The 22,345-nt window shown below is 42.0% G+C and overlaps 1 protein-coding gene across 19 annotated transcripts in view; it reads right to left on the bottom strand.

The window, feature by feature from the left end:
* Positions 1-22,345, bottom strand: part of LOC105493406 (ataxin 2) — a 155,411-nt gene that overhangs the window by 30,908 nt on the left and 102,158 nt on the right. For 12 of the 19 annotated variants that reach the window (XM_071071074.1, XM_071071076.1, XM_024796463.2 and 9 more), the window contains 4 exons: positions 11,089-11,393; positions 9,065-9,128; positions 8,032-8,184; positions 7,583-7,649 (listed from right to left, as the gene is read on the bottom strand). In XM_071071074.1, the coding sequence (XP_070927175.1) occupies positions 7,583-7,649; positions 8,032-8,184; positions 9,065-9,128; positions 11,089-11,393 (589 nt within the window). The remainder of the gene's footprint in view (positions 1-7,582; positions 7,650-8,031; positions 8,185-9,064; positions 9,129-11,088; positions 11,394-22,345) is intronic. The other 7 variants (XM_024796464.2, XM_071071072.1, XM_071071068.1 and 4 more) reach the window with 1 other exon arrangement.

Here is a 22,345-nt window from a genome sequence, read left to right as displayed (position 1 = left end):
TTGAACCTAGGAGGCAGAGGTTGCAGTGAGCCGAGATTACACCATTGTACTCCAGGCTGGGCAACAAGAGAGAAACTCCATCTCAAAAAAATAATAACAAAAACTTATCCTGGTGTAGTGGCAGACACCCGTAATCCCAGCTACTTGGGAGACTGAGACACGAGAATCGCTTAAACCTGGGAGGTGGAGGTTGCAGTGAGCCAAGATCACACCACTGCATTCCAGCCTGGGTGACAGAGCCAGACTCCGTCTCAAAAAAAAAAAAAAAAAGGTTGAAATACTATCACATGTCACAACATGGATGATCCTTGAGAACACAGGTGAAAGAAGCCAGTCACAAAAGGCTACACATAACATGATACTATTATAATGACATATTCAGAATAGGTAAATCTGTAGAGAAGAAAAATAAGATTCGTATGCCTAGGCTATATGGAGGAGGGGGAAAGAGGGGAGCGAAGGGGAGTAACTGCCAAAGGGTACAAAGTTTCTTTTGGTGGTGATTAAAAGGTACTAAAGTTGATTGTGGTGATGACTACACAACTCTAAGATTATACTAAAAATCATGAAACAGTATACTTTAAATGGATAAATTTCATGGTATGTGAATAATGTCTAAATAAAGCTATTTTTAAAAAATAAACAAATGTAAATGTGCAAAAGTAAACATGTAAGGATAAATTAAAAAATTGTAATGATCCCCTACAGATGATGGGATGAGGGAAGACACAGGTGGACAGGACTGGGATATAAGCAAGACTTCTTTGAATGCATCTTTGTTTTTTTGAGATAGGGTCTTGTTCTGCTACCCAGGCTGGAGCGCAGTGGCACAATAACAGCTCACTGCAGCCTCTACCTCCTGGGCTCAAGTGATCCTCCACCTCAGCCTCCTAAGGAGCTAGAACTACAGTTACATGCCACATGCTCAGCCAATTTTTAAATTTTTTTGTAGAGATGGGGTTTTGCTATGTTGTCCCGGCTAATCTCAAACTCCAGTGCTCAAGCGATCCTCTCACTTCATCAGCCTCCCAAAATGTTAGGATTACAGGCGTGCGGACATTAAGCCCAGCCTTCATGAATGGCATCTTTTTACATAATTTTCACTTTAAAAGCATACAAGTAATTTGCAGATGAAAAAATAGCTATCTCTAAATATGAAAAACAAACTCGACTGGATTAACTACCTATTTATCACACTGTCGATGTAACACTTAGCAACTTTAGAAGTTAGTACTGTGGAATTAACAGGGATGTCACACTCTGAAAACTGGCACTTAAAGAATTACTGAAACAGATACTGAGAAAAACTAATACTCCAAAGACATCTCAAAATTTATTCTGTAGTCTAACAATTAGATGATAATAATTTTGAAGATACTGTATATACTCTGTATGAAAATGTAAATAAGCAGACCTCTAAGATGGTCCTTGATGATCTAACTCCTGTTTTCAGTCCCCTCCCATGCTGTACACCAGGATTACTCTGTACACCAGGGTCACTCTGTATGACCAACAGTGTAGAACATAATTGATGATATGCCACTTTCAAGATTAGGTTGTAAAACATGCTGCAGCTTCTGTTTGGGACTGTTTCTCTGAACTATGCATTTTGGGAGAAGCCAGCTGCCACGTCATGACTAGGGGCTGTGAAGCCCACGTGGCCAACCAACAGTTTCGAATTTGAATGCACATCCTCTAGCCCCAGTTACCCCTTCGGATAACTGCAATCCTAGCCAACACTGTCAACAGCTTCATAAGAGACGAGACAGAAACCACTCAGCTAAGCTATTCCTGGATTTCTGACCCTCAGGAACTGTGTGAAATAAGAAATGTTTGTTTTAGTAGCTAAGCTTTGTGATAAATTGTTATGCAATATCATAATAGTTACTATTTTTAGTAACCAAAGCTTCAGTGTAAAAGAATAAGAGATAAACCATGAAGTCATAGTAAAAAGTAAAAATCTTACAATGTTAACTTGACTTGGAAATATTAATTTAAATTTCTGATTTTAAAAAGTTCTCTCTCTTCCTTTCTTCCTTTCTCGTCTCACTCTATTGCCCAGAGCTGGAGGGCAGTGGCACAATCTCGGCTCACCACAACCTCAACCTCCTGGGTTCAAGTGATTCTCCTGCCTCAGCCTCGCAAGTGGCAGGGACTACAGGTGCACACCACCACACCCAGCTAATTTTTGCATTTTTAGTAGAGACAGGGTTTCATCATGTGGGCCAAGACGCTCTTGAACTTCTGACCTCAAGTGATCTGCCCACCCCAGCCTCCCAAAGTGCTGGGATACAGGTGCCACTGCACCTGGCCTACAGTGATATTTCCTAGTTTAGTCTGGAAAATGCCTAGAAGCAATACTGCAACAGTAATTAGCGCCAATGACCAGATAATGATTTTAAAATACTATTTCCCAGCAAAAAGAAATCAGGGTACCTTGGAGGGATAGCTAATCAAGGCAATAAAGTTTTGCAGGAGCCAACTTGAACGGGTTCCCATTCATCAAAGATGGGACAATGAGAGTAACAAAAAAGAATACATGATACAATGAATATATAAAAATCCATGCATTCATAATACTTTTTAAAACAGTAAGAATAAATAAATAAGAATGTTGGGAGAGGATACACCCTTTAAAAAAACAAAAGCAAAACTTTGTGGGCACTGTTGGGAAGTAACAAGGGCACCAACTCCTCACTCTGAAAATTGAAAACAATTAAGAATTTATCCTGTCTTTCTTGTACAAATTATTTCAGGATAACCAAATACTCCCAATTGAAAACAACAGTCCTTTACAGAATAATTCCAGCTAATAAACACAGAAGAAAGCTAGGAATTCAGAAATCACCCTTTACAAACCCCCAATTGCAGTGGTTTTCAGTGTATAGCCCTAGACCAGCGGCATTACTTGGGAGGTGGTTTTATAAATTGCAATAGAAATGCAAATTCTCAGCCTATGCCCCAAACCTACTGCATCAGAAAATCTGGAGATGGGATCAAGCAATCTATGTTTTTAGCAAGCTCTCCCCAAAGGTTTATACTGCACACCAAAATTTGAGTACCATAGCCCTAAAGAAAAAAATGATGTTAAGCATTAAATTAATAATGAATTAGATAAAAGATTAATTGAAAACTTACAATGGGGAGGTGGTGGGATAGGGGAGCAGGGTATTACCACTTGAGCTCTCAATCATTTCGTAATTAAAAGTAGGAAAAGATATTGTGTGCCTCCTGACATATGATACAACGCACACAGAACCATTTAGTATTTGTCTCCCCAACCCAAAATGAACTCAGATGTAATCAATGACATCCCAAGAAGAAAACAGAAAAATTGAGAATGCATGACATACCACAGAACAACTGGCTTCTGATACAAAGCAATAAGGGAAAAGGCAGGGGAACTACAAAGAGATACAATAAATGTAATCTATATTCAAAACAAACCAGCTGCAAGAATATATTCTTGACTCAATTAGGGTGATTTGACTATGTGTGGTTACCACTGAATTACTATCTATCTATCTATCTATCTATCTATCTATCTATCTATCTACCTATCTATCTGTTTATTTTTCATTTATTTTTATTTTTTGAGATGGAGTCTTGCTCTGTCGCCCAGGCTGGAATGCAGTGGTGCCATCTGGGCTCACTGCAAGCTCCGCCTCCCGGGTTCACGCCATTCTCCTGCCTCAGCCTCCCAAGTGGTTGGGACTACAGGCACCCGCCACCAGGCCCAGCTAATTTTTTGTATTTTTAGTAGAGATGGGGTTTCACTGTGTTAGCCAGGATGGTCTTTTTTTTTTTTTTTTTGAGACGGAGTTTTGCTGTTATTGCCCAGGTTGGAGTGCATTGGCTTGATCTCGGCTCACCGCAACGTCCGCCTCCCGGGTTCAAGTGATTCTCCTGCCTCAGCCTCCTGAATAGCTGGGATTATAGGCATGCGCCAACACGCCCAGCTAATTTTTGTATTTTTAGTAGAAACAGGGTTTCTGCATGTTAGTCAGGCTGGTCTCGAACTCCCGACCTCAGGTGATCCACCCGCCTCGGCCTCTCAAAGTGCTGGGATTACAGGCGTGAGCCACCACGCCCGGCCAAATTACTATTTATTTTATAAAATGTGGTAACAGCACTATGGGTACCAAAGAAAAATTCCTGTTTTAAAAAAGATACACATTGAGGATGTATGAATTAAATGACATGATGTCTGAGATTTGTTTTAAATACTTCAACAAAGGGAAAAAAAAGTACAAAGGAAGTCAGTTAAACAAGTCAGTTAATGGTGCCATCTTGGCTCACGGCAACCTCTGCCTCCCAGGTTCAAGCAATTCTCCTGCCTCAGCCTCCCGAGTAGCTAGGATTACAGATGCGTACCACCACGCTAGGCTAATTTTTGTATTTTTAGTAGAGACGGGGTTTCACCATGTTGGCCAGGATGGTCTCGAACTCCTAACTTCATGATCCACCCACCTCAGCCTCCTAAAGTGCTGGGATTACAGGCATAAGCCACTGTGCCCACCCTCTGAGTATATCATTTCTATTAAAAAAACAGCACCTCCATAAAGTTAGAATGTGACTCTCCCATCAGAGAGCCAAACTGTCATGCTTGCTCTTACTACAGTAATCTTTTATATTTTAACGACAACAAAAAGTTCCCATTGCATTGTTTTAAGTAATCACTGAAAACAGCTACACCTTCTAGTGATACATGAACACCTTAACATTACATTAAAACGGTAGCAAAAAAAAAAAACAAACAAAAACCACTTTCTTCTCAGAATTTTTACAGGCCCTGAAAATAAGATTAAACTCTATAATCTGATTACATTATTTCAGGCAGAGTTCTTTCAACAGATTCATATGTTCTAAGGCAAAAAAGAAAAAAAATAGCATACTGAGAAAACGAAAATTAAGATTTTTAGTTAACATCCATGAAATCACGCCGAGACAGGCGGATCATGAGGTCAGGAGATCGAGACCATCCTGGCTAACCCAGTGAAACCCCGTCTCTACTAAAAAATACAAAAAAATTAGCCAGGCGTGGTGGCGGGCGCCTGTAGTCCCAGCTACGTGGGAGGCTGAGGCAGGAGAATGGCGTGAACCCGGGAGGCGGAGCTTGCAGTGAGCTGAGATCCAGCTACTGCACTCCAGCCTGGGCGACGCAGCAAGACTCCGTCTCAAAAAAAAAAAAAAAAAAAAAAAAAAAAAATTCCATGAAATCACAATTACATCAAACATTGAGAAAATCAGCTGGGTGCAGGCACTTTGGGAAGTGGAGCCAAGCTGACAGCTTGAGCCCATGAGTTTGAGAACAGCCTGGGCAACATGGCAAAACCCATCTCTACAAAAAATAGAAAAATTAGCTAGGTGTGGTGGTGTGCACCTGTAGTCCCTGCTATCCAGGGGACTGAGAGGGAAGGATCGCTTGAGCCCAGGAGGTCAAGGCTGCACTGAGCCATGATAGCACCACTGCACTCCAGCCTCAGCAACAAAGCGAGATCCTGTATGCAAAAAAATAAAATAATTAAAACACAAACACACACACACACACACACAAAAAAAACACCCAAAAAACACATTGAGGAAATCTTAATTCAGGAAAAATGAAAACTTTATGTCAGAAAGGCAATTACTGGGCACTGAGAAATATGTTTTCTGTATAAATTATTCTACTTTCTGTAGTTTCTCAACTGATAGAAATTAACCATTCTAAATTAACTGATTGGCAAAAACGAAACCCTTTGGCATTTTCCAACATTAAAAGAACTCTTTTCTCTTTCTTTTTTTTTTTGGATGGAGTCTCGCTCTGTCACCCAGGCACGCACCACTACACCCAGCTAATTTTTGTATTTTTAGTACAGACGGGTTTTCACCATGTTGGCCAGGATGGTTTCGTACTCCTGACCTCAACTGATCTGCCCACCTCGGCATCCCAGAGTGTTGGGCTTATAGGTGTGAGCCACCACGCCTGGCCAAAAGATTTCCTTTTAAGAAAAATGGGGGATTTTTTCTATGAAGGCTCTTTAACCACACAAGCACAAAATACTAGTTTATGCAACTAGATTATACAACAACTCCCTCATTTTAATGTAGAAACATCCATCTTTTTTTTTCTTTTTGAGGCAGGGTTTTGCTCTTTCACCCAGGCTGGAGCCCAGTGGTTCAGTCACAGTTCCCTGCAGCCTGGACATTCTGGGTTCAATTGATCCTCCCACCTCAGTCTCCCAAGTAGCTAGGACTCGAGGAACACACCATTACGGCTGGCTAAGATCTCTATTTTTTTTTTTTTTTGTAGAGACGGGTTTTTGCCATGTTGCCCAGGCTGGTCTTAAAACTCCCAGGTCATGCGATCTGCCCACCTCAGCCTCTCAAAGTGCTGGAATTACACGCGGAGCCACCAAGCCTGGCCGAAACAACCTTCTAATAGGATTTCAACATTGGTTGAAGTTAGTTGCCCCTCTGCTTCAAAAGAAATTCTAGCTTTGGGGAAATAACCGTAGGCATATATAAAGCAAGGTTAGCAATCTAGTAAATTAATGTAGCGAACCCTCTTCTTCAAATTTAAGTTCAGATTTAAATCAGATTTCAGATTAAAAAGCTTTGGAATTACTTTTTTTTTTTTTTTTTTGAGATAGGGTCTCATTAAATTGCCCACATTGCTCTCAAACTCATGGGCTCAAGTCTTCCTCCAGCTGGGATATCAGGCATGGAGCTACTGTGTCCAGCCAATTAGTCTGTTTTTTTTGTTTGTTTTTTGTTTGTTTGTTTGTTTTGAGATGGAGTCTCACTCTGTTGCCCAGGCTGAAGTGCAGTGGCACGATCTTGGCTCACTGCAACCCCTGCCTCCCAGGTTCAAGAAATTCTTCTACCTCATCCCCGCCTAGCAGCTGGGATTACGGGCAGCGGGCGCCACCGTGTCCAGCTAATTTTTGTATTTTAGTAGAGATGGGGTTTCACCATGCTGGCCAGGCTGGTCTCAAACTCCTGACCTCAGGTGATCCACCCGCCTTGCCTCGGTGCTGGGATTACAGGCATGAGCCACCGCGCCCGGCCAGTATTTATTTTTGAGACGCGGTCTCACTCTGTCGCCCAGGCTGGACGGCAGTGGCGCAGTCACAGCTCACTGCAGCCTCTACTTCCTGGGCTCAAGTGATCTTCTTGCCTTAGTCCCCCAAATAGCGGGGGCTACAGGCATATGCCATCATGCCCAGCTAATTTTTTTGAATTTTAGTAGAGACAAGGTCTCTGTTGTCCAGGCTGATCTTGAACTCCTGAGCTTAAGCAACCCTCCTACCTTGGCCTCCCAAAATGCTAAAATTACAGGTGTGAGACATCATACCTGGCCTCCAATTACTCTTTTTGAAGAGGATACTATACAATCACAATTGATGGGCATCTCTCCTCTCCTGTTTTTGTTTGTAAAATCCATGTGAATATCTATGTAATGTTGTTCATCAAAAGCCAAAGCATAGCCTCATCAAAAAGTCAGAGCTAAACTACAACTATTTATTCATTATAAACTTAGTTACTCAATTCATGCAGCATGCAAACTACAAGCAAACACAGGCAGGATTATTCTCACCTTTACCTGCTCTATATGTCTTGGCTTGATTCACTGGCATGGGCGTCATAGGTATTGGGTATAAAGGCTTGAGAGAATAAAAAAAAAAATTAACATTAGGCTCCTATGATAATAACAAGGTATTCTGTCGCTCTTAGTTTTATATTGCTAGAGAGCTAGGCATGAGAAGGTTTCCTGATTTTCTCTATTAGTCATTTAAAAATTAGATCATACCCACAGCTAAAAGGAACAAACCCCAAACTAAAGTAAATCTAAACCATCTTTTTCACAGAAAACATTCTCAGATTTAGGTCCTTATACTTAATATCACATTGAATCTCTGCATGCCTCTCTGTTTCAAATGCCTATGCATAACCATCACACCCTCAAGTCACTGAAAACCTAAGAGTGCTTGGTGTCAGATACAAACAATTAGGGAGGCTAAGTGAACATCAAATTCTATGACTTACTTGCACGCCTGGGCTCACTGGGACTGGATACATCATATTTGGTGCAAAACAAACAGGCTGAGTATAAACTGGAGTTGGCTGTTGATGACCCACCATAGATGGGCTAGGTTGTGCTTGAGGCCGAGGTGAAGTTGGGGTAGTAGAAGGCTTTGGCTACAAAAACAACAATAAATTCAATTATTTCAAGGTAATAAATGAACTATTATTGCAATTTAAAGACTGATTTTCCCAATCTGTCTAATTTTACTTGCTTTAACTATTTTCCTTTTATTGAAAACAAAAACATAGCACATCAATTTTCACATTTCAACAAAAGAAAAAACGTTTCAGTAGAAACTTAAAACTTTGCCAATTAAAAAATATTAAAAACAGTGGCAGTGATTTTTAAGAAACTGATGGAAGTGTTTTTAAAAATTAAAAATAAATATACCTTATGATCTCAGTAGAATAATAATAGCAGTCATCTCTTGGTATCTGTGGGGGATTGGTTACAGTACACTACGAAGATACCAAAGTCTTAGAATGCTCAAGTCCCCTATATAAAATTGTGAAGTATTCGCATACAACCTATGCATATCCTCCTATATACTTTATGTCATCTCTAGATTACTTATAATACTTAAAACAAAGTAAATGCTTTACTGTATCATTTTGGAATAAAGACAAGGAAAAGTCTGCATGTGTTCAGTACAGATTATCCTAACTATATTTTTGATCCATGGTTGGTTGAATCCAGGATGCAAAACCCTCAGGTGCAGAGGACATATTTATAAACCTGATAGCCTAGCTAGCCACCCATTGTCAAATTCTGGGTCAGAGAAATTCAAAGATTTGCCCAAGATCACATCTAACTGATGACAAAACAAAGACCTTTTTTTAATGTCTAAAAAGTATTCATTAATGGCCATGTAAGAAAAAGAAAGAAGGTTGTTTTAGCATACTAAAACAAAATTCAGATGACAGGTATGGAAGAAGGACTACTAATTTTTCTTTTTAGGGGACTAAATAACCTCAAAGAAAGTAATAAACCTACCTGAGAGAAGGAACGTGGGTTGAACTCCTTTGCATTAGGATTCAATGTTGATTTCCTAACTTGCCTAAAAAAAAAAAAAAGGCCAGTGAAATCTACATGGACTTTATGTTGTTCTAAAATCTTCCATACCTGACAATTTTAAAAAAACTGCTAGGCCGGGCGCGGTGGCTCAAGCCTGTAATCCCAGCACTTTGGGAGGCCGAGACGGGCGGATCACAAGGTCAGGAGATCGAGACCATCCTGGCTAACACAGTGAAACCCCGTCTCTACTAAAAATACAAAAAACTAGCCGAGCGTGGTGGTGGCGCCTGTAGTCCCAGCTACTCGGGAGGCTGAGGCAGGAGAATGGCGTGAACCCGGGAGCCGGAGCTTGCAGTGAGCCGAGATCGCACCACTGCACTCCAACCTGGGCGACAGGGCGAGACTCCGTCTCAACAAAAAAAAAGAAACACTGCTAAACATAGATTTAAACTGTTCTCACTAGAAGATCACTAATCCTCTTTATTGAAACATACGCACTTATATTGCCAATTCCTTAACCCCTTAAAGAATATAGTCATAAAAGAACAATTTTTTAAAAATCTGAGTAATATACAACTGCTGCTCTCAAAGGCAATCAAAAAATACTTTATTTTCTCCTTCAGAGTCCCATTCTGTTGCTCAGGCTGGAGCGCAGCAGTGCAATCTTGGCTCACTGTAACCTCTGCCTCCCCAGTTCAAGCAATTCACCTACCTGAGTCTCCTGAGTAGCTGAGATTACAGGCGACTGCCACCACACCCAGCTAATTTTTTTTTTTTTTTTTTTTTGTCAGTAGAGATGGGGTTTCACCATCTTGGCCAGGCTGACCTTAAGTGATCTGCCTGAGTCAGCCTCCCAAAGTGCTGGGATTACAGGCGTGAGCCACCACGCCTGGCCAATCAACAAACACTTGAGCTGAAAAGACAGTAGCTACTTATAAAATATCCTTAAAAGCACTTCTTAACATACCAGTATTCTTTTATTATTATTACTTTTTGAGACAGAGTCTCGCTCTGTCACCCAGGCTGGAGTGCAGTGGCATGATCTCGGCTCACTGCAGCCTCCACCTTCCGGGTTCAAGCAATTCTCCTGCCTCAGCCTCCTGAGTAGCTGGGATTATAGGCACCTACCACCATGACTGGCTAATTTTTGTATTTTTAGTAGAGACAGGGTTTCACCATGTTGGCCAGGCTGGTCTTCAACTCCTAACCTCAAGTAATCTACCTGCTTCGGCCTCCCAGAGTGCTGGGATTATAGGTGTGAGCCACCAGTCAACATACCAATATTCTAGCATGAAGTAATTTTTATGTGAGAAGATATTATCTACATAACATACCTGCAGAAAATCATGGCTCTAAAAAAAATTTGCCTCAAATCAAGAATAAGCAGTCCCCAATTTATCAATAAGCTACATTCCAAAACTTTAGCTTTAACTGGATTGTTTGGTACCCAGAACACCTAAGTCAATGGTAGTTAAGTTCTGAGGTTAGCCCCTGAAAGTCCATTTAACAAATATATGGAATGTGCAGAATTAAGTCTATTTTAACAAATCTAAACATTAACTAAAACACTGTTTCTGATGAAAAATATTTTGAATTCCAAGTAGAAGCATCGCATGCTTCTCTCCTTGACAGTGGCAGTTTTTCATCCTAGCAGCACAGTGAGGGTGACTAATGAGTGGAATCCAGTAAAGATAGGTCTCCTGAACTGATAATTTTTCAACTCCTGTTCATTTACAGAAAAACTTTTCTTAATTTATGCCTTGTTTTTCTAGCCCTGGGGTGCAAAAAAGGGGAAGAACAGAAGAGTAGCACAGGGTGCAATAACCTAATTTACTTAAGATGTCATTTGTTTGGACTAGCTGTTTGTAAACTAAGGGCAATGTATGAAGCAGTCTAAAAGTCCAGATGGATTCTTCACAGTTGGAAGGACCTAAATGCCTTTTAAAAAAAAAAAAAAAAAGTTAACTGAGTAACAGGATGGTCTAAGTTCCAGGTTTACTCACTCAGCTGCGTCTTTCTTCTCTTCCTTATCATCTTTCTCTTGTTTACATGCTGGACTGGAAGTCTGAACCCCTTGGGAAGTGACCTCAGGTCCCCTCTTGTGCTCCGTGTTACTAAGTATTGAAGGGGAAATGCTGGGGCTATTCGGCTTGCTGCTGCCACTGGTACAGTTGCTGCTGCTATTTTCAGTGAAAGAATCCTTAGCACTTGGTTCAATTTTGTCTTTGATCAAATCTCTTGATTTTTCTGCCTCTCTATTTTTGTTTAGTAGTTGATCCATAGATTCAGAAGTAGAACTTGGCTGTAACTAAATAAAGGAAACAATTATACTTAAATATCTTAAATAACTTTAGTAATCCATTTTTGCCATGAGCACAAGCAAAGTAATATTAACTATATGCATGAAATGTTTTGAATAAGGCTTTTTTCATACTTTAAGAGTAATGCTTTTACTATAAAGTAACAATAACAGAATACCTATATAGCACAACCACAGTTACCAAAGCACTCAAATGTCTTAGCCTCCAAAGTTCAATATTTACTGAATGCCTACCACATGTCAGAAATTGTGCTTGCTGGGTGAGAAAAATATGAAAAAATTTCTATCCTCCTATACTTGTCATCTAAATAAGATCAGACACTTCACAACAAAATGAGTAAATGCTAAGAGATTCTATAGAAAAAACAACCTATAAAAAAGAAAGGTTTCTTAATGGAAGTTTCAGCTAGTCTAAGGTGTGAAAGAAGTTTAGGAGAGGTGTTTGGGATAGAGAATAGTCTAAGTAAAAGGAGGAATATGTTTAAAAATCCAAAGAAAAGAGAGAAGATGGCTCTATCACATAAAAGAATAGCACCAATGGGGGCTGGGCGCAGTGGCTCATGCCTGTAATCCCAGCACTTTGGGAGGCTGAGGCAGGCAGATCACGAGGTCAGGAGATCGAGACCATCCTGGCTAACACGGTGAAACCCCGTCTCTACTAAAAATACAAAAATTATCCGGGCATGGCGGCGGACGCCTGTAGTCCCAGCTACTCGGGAGGCTGAGGTAGGAGAATGGTGTGAGCATGGGAGGCAGAGCTTGCAGTGAGCCGAGATCACGCCACTGCACTCCAGACTGGGTGACAGAACGAGACTCCGTCTCGAAAAAAAAAAAAAAGTAAAAGGATAGCACCAATGACCCAGGCACAGTGGCTCATCACTGTAATTCCAGCACTTTGGGAGGCTGAGGCAAGCAGACTGCTTGAGCTCAGGAGTTCAAGACCAGCCTGAGCAACATAGTGATACCCTGTTCTCATTAAAAAATAATAATAAAATAAAATAAATAACAAAAATAAAGAAGTAAAGCAAAGCACCAATGGCTGGACCAAGGGTGGGACACACATGTACAAATGAGTCAGAAAATGATAGACTTGCCAAAAGGAATATGACAATAAAGGAACTTAAAAGCTATGTTCAGGGCTGTGTGCAGTGGCTAACACCTATAATCCTAGCATTTTGGGAAGCCACGGCGGGTGGAAACACTTGAGGTCAGGAGTTTCAGACCAGCCTGGCCAACATGGCGAAACTCTGTCTCTACTAAAGATAAAAAAAAAATTAGCCAGGCATGGTGGCGCACATGTGTAAATCCCAGCTACTTGGCTGACGTATGAGAATCGCTTGAACCCGGGAGGCGGAGGTTGCAGTGAGCCAAGATCACACCACTGCACTCCAGCCTGGGTGACAGAGCAAGACTCCATCTAAAAATTAAAAAAAAAATAAAAATTAAAATTAAAATTAAAAAGCTATGTTTTGGCCGGGCGCGGTGGCTCAAGCCTGTAATCCCAGCACTTTGGGAGGCCGAGACGGGCGGATCACGAGGTCAGGAGATCGAGACCATCCTGGCTAACATAGTGAAACCCCGTCTCTACTAAAAATACAAAAACTTAGCCGGGCGAGGTGGCGGGCGCCTGTAGTCCCAGCTACTCGGGAGGCTGAGGCAGGAGAATGGCGTGAACCCGGGAGGCGGAGCTTGCAGTGAGCTGAGATCCGGCCAATGCACTCCAGCCTGGGTGACAGAGCGAGACTCCGTCTCAAAAAAAAAAAAAAAAAAAAAAAAAAGCTATGTTTTAGGACTTTGGCTTTTAATTCTCAAGGCAAATGGGAAGTCAATGAGGAATTTTAAGTAGGGTAGAGTACTGGGCAGATTTATAGTTCAGAAAGATTAACACAGCAGCTTTGTGCGAAATGAACTGGAGGGAAGCAAATTAGGATGTGGAGGTACCATCATGGAGGCTGGACTAAGAACCGGGCCTAGTGGGCTTGGAAGGTCATAAGTAGATGAATTCAGAATGAGACCTGACTGTACATATTGGTCAGTTAGACATTCTAAACCCCTAAGTAAAAAAAGAGACGGCAGGGGAGAGGAGACAGAGCGTGGTGGCCAAACAGAACCCTCCAGTGATCATCCCCCACAAGGAGCACCAAATTGAACAACTATCCACACAAGAAAACACCTTCATAAGAACCAAAAATTAGGTAAGCGATCACAGTACCTGGTTTTGACATCCTATCAAGGAAAAAGGCACCGAGGAAGATAAGGAAGATGGTCTTGAACTGCCCCCGCAACACCCCTGCCATTCCCCCAAAATGCAGTGTGGGGTGGAGAAAGAATCTGTGTGCTCGCGGGACAGAGAGAGAAATGACTGGGATTTTGCATTGAAACTCAGTGCTGCCCTGTCATAGTGGAAAGCAGCACAGGACAGAATTCAGCCAGCACCCACAGAGGGAGTATTTAGACCAGCCCTAGTCAGAGGGGAATTGTCCATCCCAGTGATGAGAATCTGAATTTCGGGCTGGGCGCTGTGGCCTGTAATCCCAGCACTTTGGAAAGCTGAGGCGGACGGATCACCTGAGGTCAGGAGTTTGAGACCAGCTTGACCAACATGGAGAAACCTCATCTCTACTAAAAAACAAAAAAATTAGCCCGGGGTGGTAGCACATGCCTATAATCCCAGCTACTCGGAAGGCTGAGGCAGGAGAATTGTTTGAACCCAGGAGGTGGAGGCTGTGGTGAGCTGAGATCGCGTCATTGCACTCCAGCCTGGGCAGTAAGAGCGAAACTCTGCCAAAAAAAACAAAGAATCTGAATTTTGGTAAGCCCCACCACTATGAGTAAAGGGCTCTGGGGTCTTAAATAAACTTGAAAGGACCGCTATTCCTGGACAAGTCATGGTACTGTGCTGGGCTCAAAGCCAGTGGACTTGGGGTACATGTGACCCACTGAGACACCAGCTAGGGTGGCCAAGGGAGTGCTTGTGCCAGCCCTCCCCCAACTCCAGGTACCAGAGCTCACAGTTCTTAGCTCTGAGAGGAGAGGGAAGTGTAGGGAGGACTTTGTCTAGAAATGTGGATACTAGTTCAGCCACAGTAAAATAAAGCACCAAGCATAGTTCTGAAGCCTCGACTCTAGGCCATAGCTCCCAGATGACATTTCTAGACATATCCTGGGCCACAAGGGAACCCATTGCCTTGAAGGAAGATACCTAGTCCTGGTAGGATTCACCACCAGCTGACTAAAGAGCCCTTGTGCCTTGAATAAAAAACAAGGTGCCATGTCATATTGTGCCAGCTTCAGATATGACCCAGCACATTCCCAGCTGTGGTGGCCATGGGGAGACACACCTGCTTGAGATGAGAGAAGAGTAAAAAGGACTTTATCGTGCAAGTGGGTGCCCACTCAGCCCCAGTAAAATAAAGCAGATTCCTAAAACTCCCGATCCCAGGCCCTGGCTCCTGGGCGGCATTTCTAGATGCACCCTGGGCCAGAAGGGAACCTGCTGCACTGAAAGTAAAGACCCAGTCCTTGCAGGATTCTTCACCTGCTGACTAAAGCACCCTTGGGCCTTGAATTAACAACAGCAGTGGCCAGAAAATAGCTGCCACAGGCCTTGGGAGAGACCCAGTACAGTTCCAGTGATGGTGGCCAACACAGTGCTTGTGTCATCCTTCCTCCAACTCCAGGCAGCTCAGCACAAAGAGAGACTCCATTTGTTTGGAGAAATGTAAGGGAAGAGGACAAGAGACTGCCTGGTAATACAGGGAATTCTCCCAGATCTTCCCCAAGACTACCAAGGTGATACCTCTACAGAGTCACAGTATTACTAGGCCTGGGGTGCCCTCTAATGCATGTATGGCTGCAGTGAACAAAGACTTAGATGACAACACTTAATTCCCTTTGAATATTTGAAAAACCTTCTCAAGAAGAATGGGGGCCAGACACAGTGGCTCACGCCTGTAATCCCAGCACTTTGGGAGGCCGAGGTGGGCAGATCACGAGGTTAGGAGTTCGAGACCAGCCTAACCAACATGGTGAAACTCTGTCTCTACTAAAAATACAAAAATTAGCCAGGCGTGGTGGCACGTGACTGTAACCCCAGCTTCTAAGGAGGCTGAGGCAGAAGAATCGCTTGAACCCAGGAGGCGGATGTTGCGGTGAGCAACGATTGTGCTCTGCACGCCAGCCTGGGCGACAGAGTGAGACACTGTCTCAAAAAAAGAAAAAAAAATGGGTACAAACAAAACCAGACTACAAAGAATAGAATACCCAACTCTTCAATGACCAGACACTGATGAACATCCACAAGCAACAAGGCCATTCAAGAAAACATGACCCCACCAAATGAACTAAAAATAAAGGGCACCAGTGACCAATTCCCAAGTGGTAAGAAATATGTGAACTTTCTGACAGAATTCAAACTGGATGCTTTAAGAAAGTTCAACGAAATCCAAGATAATACAGAGAACAAATTCAGAATCCTGTAAATTTAAAAAACAGACTGCAATAGTTATTAATAAAAAGAATCAACCAGAAATCCCAAAGTGGAAAAATTCAATTGACAAACTGAAAAATGCATCAGAGTCTCTCAATAGCAGAAATGTATCAAGCAGAAGAAAACATTAGTGAGCTTGAATTCAGGCTATCTGAAAATAAACAACCAAGCTGGGCGTGATGACTCACGCTTATAATCCTAGCACTTTGGGAGGCCAAGGCAGGAGGATCACCCTAAGGTCAGGAGTTCAAGACCAGCCTGGCAAACATGGCAAAACCCTGTCTCTACTAAAAATACAAAAAGTAGCTGGGCATGGTAGCACATGCCTGTAATCCCAGCTACTCAGGAGGCTGAGGCAGGAGAATTGCTTGAACCTGGGAGTCGGAGGTTGTAGTGAGCCAAGATGGCACTGCTGAGATGGCACCACTATACTCCAGCCTGGTGACAGAGCATGACTGTCTCAAAAAAAAAAAAAAAAAAGTAGTTCTTCAATCTGAAAGAAAAGGATGTTAACAAGCAATAAGAAATCACCCGAAGGTACAAAAACTGACTGGTAACAATAAGTACACAGAAAAATACAGAATATTGTAACACTGTAATTGTATATAAACTACTATTCATATTTTAAGCAGGAAGAATAAAAGATGAACCTTTGAAAAATAAGAACTACAATTTTTTTTTTCTGAGATGGAGTCTCGCTCTGTCGCCCGGGCTGGAGGGAAGTGGTGCAATCTCGGCTCACTGCAACCTCTGCCTCCCGGGTTCAAGCAATTCTCCTGCCTCAGCCTCCTGAGTAGCTAGGATTACAGGTGCATATAAACCACACCTGGCTAATTTTCGTATTTTTAGTAGAGATGGGGTTTCACCACGTTGGTCGGTTGGTCAGGCTGGTCTCAAAACTCCTGACCTCATGATCCACCCGCCTCGGCCTTTCAAAGTGCTGGGATTATAGTTGTGAGTCACTACGCCTGTGTTTTTTTTTTTTTTTTAAAAAGACAGTCTTGCTCTGTCGCCCAGAGTGGAGTGCAGTGGTGCACTCTCGGCTCACTGCAACTTCTGCCTCCTGGGTTCAAGTGATTCTCCTGCCTCAGCCTCCTAAGTAGCTGGGATTATAGGCACCCGCCACCATGCCCAGCTAATTTTTCTATTTTTAGTAGAGAGGGGGTTTTGCCATATTGGCCAGGCTGGTCTCGAACTCCTGACCTTAGGTGATCTGCCCACCTCAGCCTCCCAAAGTGCTGGGATTACATGTGTGAGCCACTGCCCATGGCCTATAACTACAGTTTTTTTAAGACATAGTATAATAAATGTATAAATAAAAACAACAAAAGTTAAAAAGCGGACAGATTAAGTTGAAGTGTAGAGTTTTTATTAGTTTTCTCTTTGCTTGCTTGTTTTTGCAATCAGTTTTAAGTTGTTATTGGTTTAAAATAATGCGTTATAAAATGTTATTTGTAACCCTCATGGTGATCTTTTTTTTTCTTTTTGAGACAGAGTCTCGCTCTGTCGCCTAGACTGGGGTGCAGTGGCACAATCTTGGCTCACTGCAACCTCCGCCTCCCGGGTTCAAGCAATTCTCCTGCCTCAGTCTCCTGAGTAGTTGGGATTACAGGCGTGCACCACCACACCTGGCTAATTTTTGTATTTTTAGTAGAGACAGGGTTTCCCCATGTTAGCCAGGCTGGTCTCGAACTCCTGACCTCTTGATCCACCCACCTCGGCCTCCCAAAGTGCTGGGATTACAGTTGTGAGCCACCGCACCTGGCTGTCATGGTGATCTTAAATCAAAAACACCAACAACAGATACACAAAAAATATAAAGCAGGAAATTAAAACATACCACCAGAGAAAATCACTTTCAAAACAAGGAAGGGAGGGAGGGGAAAAAAGGAGGGAAGAGGAAGTAAAAAAGAAGGGTGAAAGGAGGAAGTAGGATTACAAAACAACCAGATAGTAAGTTGTAGTAGTTGAGTCCTTACTCATCAGTAACAACATTGAATGTAAATTGACTAAACTCTCCAATCAAAGGACATACAGTGGTTAAATGGATTTTTTAAAAAAGGCTGGGTGCGGTGGCTCACGCCTGTAATCCCAGGACTTTGGGTGGCAGAGGCAGGCGGATCACCTGAGGTTAGGAGTTCAAGAACAGCCTGGCCAACATAATGAAACCCCACCTCTATTGAAAATACAAAAAAGTTAGCTGGGCGTGGTGGCAGGCGCCTGTAATCCCAGCTACTTGGGGAGGCTGAGGCAGGAGAATCGCTTGAACCCAGGAGGCGAAGGTTGCAGTGAGCCGAGATCGCGCCATTGCCCTCCAGCCTGGGCAACAGCGAGTCTGTCTCCAAAAAAAAAAAAAAAAAAAAAAAGAAACCCAATGAACCATTGCCTACAAGAAACACACTTTACCTATGAAATCACGCATAGACTAAAATTGAAGAGTTGGAAAAAGATATTCCATGCAAATGGAAACCAGAAAAGAGCAGGAGTAGCTATGCTTAGATAAAATAGACTTCAAGACAAAGTCTACAAAAAAAGACAAAGAAGATCATTGTATAATGATAAAGGGATCAATTCAGCAAGAGATTATAACAAGTATAAATATATATGCAACCAATACTGGAGCATCCAGATATATAAAGCAAATATTACTAGAGCAAAAAAGAGAAACAGACCTCAGTAACGGTCAGAAACTTCAACACTCCACTCTCAGCACTGGAAAAATCATTCAGACAGAAAATCAACAAAGAAACATTAGACCTAATTTGCTTTATAGACCAAATAGGTCCAATACATATTTACAGAACACCGTGTCCAACAGCTATAGAATACACATTCTTCTCCTCAACATATGGATCATTCTCAAAGATAAACCACATATTAAGCCACAAAACAAGTCTAAAGATTTGACCTGGCACAGCGGCTCATGTCTGTAATCCTAGCACCTTGGGAGGCCAAAATGGGTAGACTGTTTGAACTCAGGAGTTCGAGACAACCCTGGGACACATGGCAATGCCCCATCTCTACAAAAAAAAAAATCCAAAAATATCAGCCATGTGTGGTGGCACGTGCCTGTAGTCCCAGCTACTTGGAAGGCTAAGGTGGGAGGACTGCTTGAGCCAAGAAGGTGTAGGTTGCAGGTGAGCCAAGATCGTAACATGTACTTCAGCCTGGGTAACTGAGGGAGACTCTGTTACAAACAAACAAACAAATAAAAATTTTAAAAAGTTGAAATCATATCAACTATCTTCTCCGATCACAATAAAATAACACTAGATAGGCCAGGCACGGTGGCTCATGCCTGTAATTCCAGCACTTTGGGAGGCCAAGGTGGGTGGATCACCTGAGGTCAGGAGTTCGAGACCACCCTGACCAACATGGTGCAATCCCCTCTCTACTAAAAATACAAAAAAAATTAGCCGAGAGTGGTCGTAAGCGCCTGTAATCCCAGCGACAAGGATGGTTCAACATATGCAAATCAATAAACTTGGTACATCTTAACAGAATAAAAGACAAAGACCAAAAAATATATATATTATTTATATTATATAAGACATAAATATATATAAATATATATTATGATATAAATATATAATTTATATCACATAAAAAGCAACATCCCCTTTATGATTAAAACCCTCAGCTGGGTGTGGTGGCTCACGCCTGTAATCCCAGCACTTTGGGAGGCTAAGACGGGCAGATCATGAGGTCAGGAGATCAAGACCATCCTGGCTAACAGGGTGAAACCCCATCTCTACTAAAAATACAAAAAATTAGCCAGGCACGTTGGAGGGCACCTGTAGTCCCAGCTACTCAGGAGGCTGAGGCAGGAGAACGGAGTGAACCCAGGGGGCAGAGCTTGTAGTAAGCCGAGATTATGCCACTGCACTCCAGCTGGGTGACAGAGCGAGATTCTGCCTCAAAAACAAAAACAAAAACAAAAAAACCCTCAAAGAACTGGGTATAGAAGAAATATGCCTCAACAAAATAAAAGCCATATATAACAGACCCGTAACTAGTACCATACTGAACAGGGAAAAACTAAATGGCTTTCCTCTAAGATCTGGAGGAAGAGAAGGATGCCCACTTTCACCACTGTTATTCAACATAATACTGGAAGTCCTAACTAGAGCAATCAGACAAAAGAAATAAAAAGCATCCACACTGGAATGGAATAAGTCAAATTATCCTTGTTTGCAGATAATATGACCTTACATTTGGAAAAACATAGACTCCAAAAAAGAAAAACCTATTATAACTGACAAATTCAGTAAAGTTGCAGGATACAAAAATCAACATACAAAAATCAGGAGCATTTTTATATATAACAGCAAACAATCTGAAAAAAATTTTAAAAGCAGTCCCATTTACAATAGCTACAAATATAATAAAATACCTAGGAATAAACTTAACCAAATGAGTAAAAGATCTCTACAATGAAAACTTTAAAACATTGAAATTGAAGATGACACAGAGAAAACATGGAGATTCCATGTTTATGGATTAGAAGAATTAGTATTGCTAAAACGTTTACAATACTCAAAGCAATCTACAGATTCAGTGCAATCCCATCAAAATACCAATGACATTCCTCACAGAAGTAGAAAAAATAATTCCAAAATGTGCAGGGAACCACAAAAGACACAGAATAGCAAAAGCTATACTGAGCAAAATGAACAAAACTGGAGGAATCATTATCTGACTTCAAATTATTACAACGAAAATGGCATGGTACTGGCATAAAAAAAGATACACAGGCCGGGCGCGGTGGCTCACGCCTGTAATCCCTGCACTTTGGGAGGCCAAGGCGGGCGGATCACGAGGTCAGGAGATCGAGACCATCCTGGCTAACATGGTGAAACCCCGTCTCTACTAAAAATACAAAAAATTAGCCGGGCGCGGTGGCGGGCGCCTGTAGTCCCAGCTACTCGGGAGGCTGAGGCAGGAGAATGGCGCGAACCTGGGAGGCGGAGCTTGCAGTGAGCCGAGATGGTGCCACTGCACTCCAGCCTGGGCCACAGAGTGAAGACTCCGCCTCAAAAAAAAAAAAAAAAAAAAAAAAAAAAAAAAAAAAAAAGATACACAGATCAATGGAACAGAATAGAGAACTCAGAAATAAATCCATACGTCTAAGTGAACTCATTTCCCACAAAGACGCCATGAACATACACTGGGGAAAGGACAGTCTCTTCAATAAATGGTGCTGGGAAAACTGGATATCCACATGCAGAAGAATGAAATTAGACCCCTGTGTCCCACCATATTAAAAAAAATCAAATCAAAATGGATTAAAGATTTAAATCTAAGACCTCAAACTATGAAACTACTAAAAAACATTAAACTCCCAGAGACATTGCTCTGGGCAAAGATTTCTTGAGGAATACCCCAAAAGTATAGACAACCAAAGCAAAGATGGACAAATGGGATCACATCAAGTTAAAAAGCTTCTGCACAGCAAAAGAAATCATCAACAAAGTGAAGAGACAACCCACAGAATGGGAGAAAACATTTGCAAACTACTTATCTGACAAGGGATTAATAACCAGAATATAAAAGGCGCTCAAGCAACTCAATAGGGAAAATTTTAATAACTCAATTAAAAATGGGCAAAAGACCTGAATAGACATTTCTCAAAAGAAGACATACAGGCCGGGCGCAGTGTCTCACGCCTGTAATCCCGGCACTTTGGGAGGCTGAGGCAGGTAAATCACCTGAGGTTAGGAGTTCGAGACCAGCCTGGCCAACATGGAGAAACCCTGTCTCTACTAAAAATACAAAAATTAGGCGGGCATGGTGTCGGGAGGCAGGAGAATTTCTTGAACCCGGGAGGTGGAGGGTGCAGTGAGCCACGATCACACCATTGCGTTCCAGCCTGGTCAACAAAGGGCAACAAAGTGAGACTCCGTCTCAAAAAAAAAAAAAAAAAAGGGAAGACATACAAGGCCAGGTACAGTGGCTCACACCTATAATTTTAGCATTTTGGGAGGCAAAGGTGGGAGGATTGCTTGAGCCCGGTAGTTCGAGACCAGCCTGGGCCAAAGAGCAAGACCTCATCATTATTTATGAATGGCAAACAGGTATATGAAAGGTATTCAACACTACTGATTACCAGAAAAATGGAAATTAAAACTACAACAAGATATCATCTCGCCCCGGTTAAAATGGCTTTTATCCAAAAGACAGGCAATAATGAATGCTGGTGAGGATGTGGATAAAGGGGAACCTTCACACACTGTTGGTAGACATGTAAATTGGTACAACCACTATGGAGAACAGTATGGAAATTCATCAAAAAACCAAAAATAGAGCTACCATATGATCCAGCAATTGCACTGCCAGGTATATACTCAGAAAGGAAATCAGTTTATTGAAGGAATATCTGCACTCCCATGTTTACTACAGCACTATATACATAACAGCCAAGATTTAGAATCAATCTCTGTGTCCGTCAATA

Source organism: Macaca nemestrina, chromosome 10 (assembly GCF_043159975.1).
Source record: "Macaca nemestrina isolate mMacNem1 chromosome 10, mMacNem.hap1, whole genome shotgun sequence".
Lineage (NCBI taxonomy): Eukaryota > Metazoa > Chordata > Mammalia > Primates > Cercopithecidae > Macaca > Macaca nemestrina.
The sequence above is the reverse complement of the archived record's forward strand: the minus strand, read 5'-3'. Positions and strand labels throughout refer to the sequence as shown.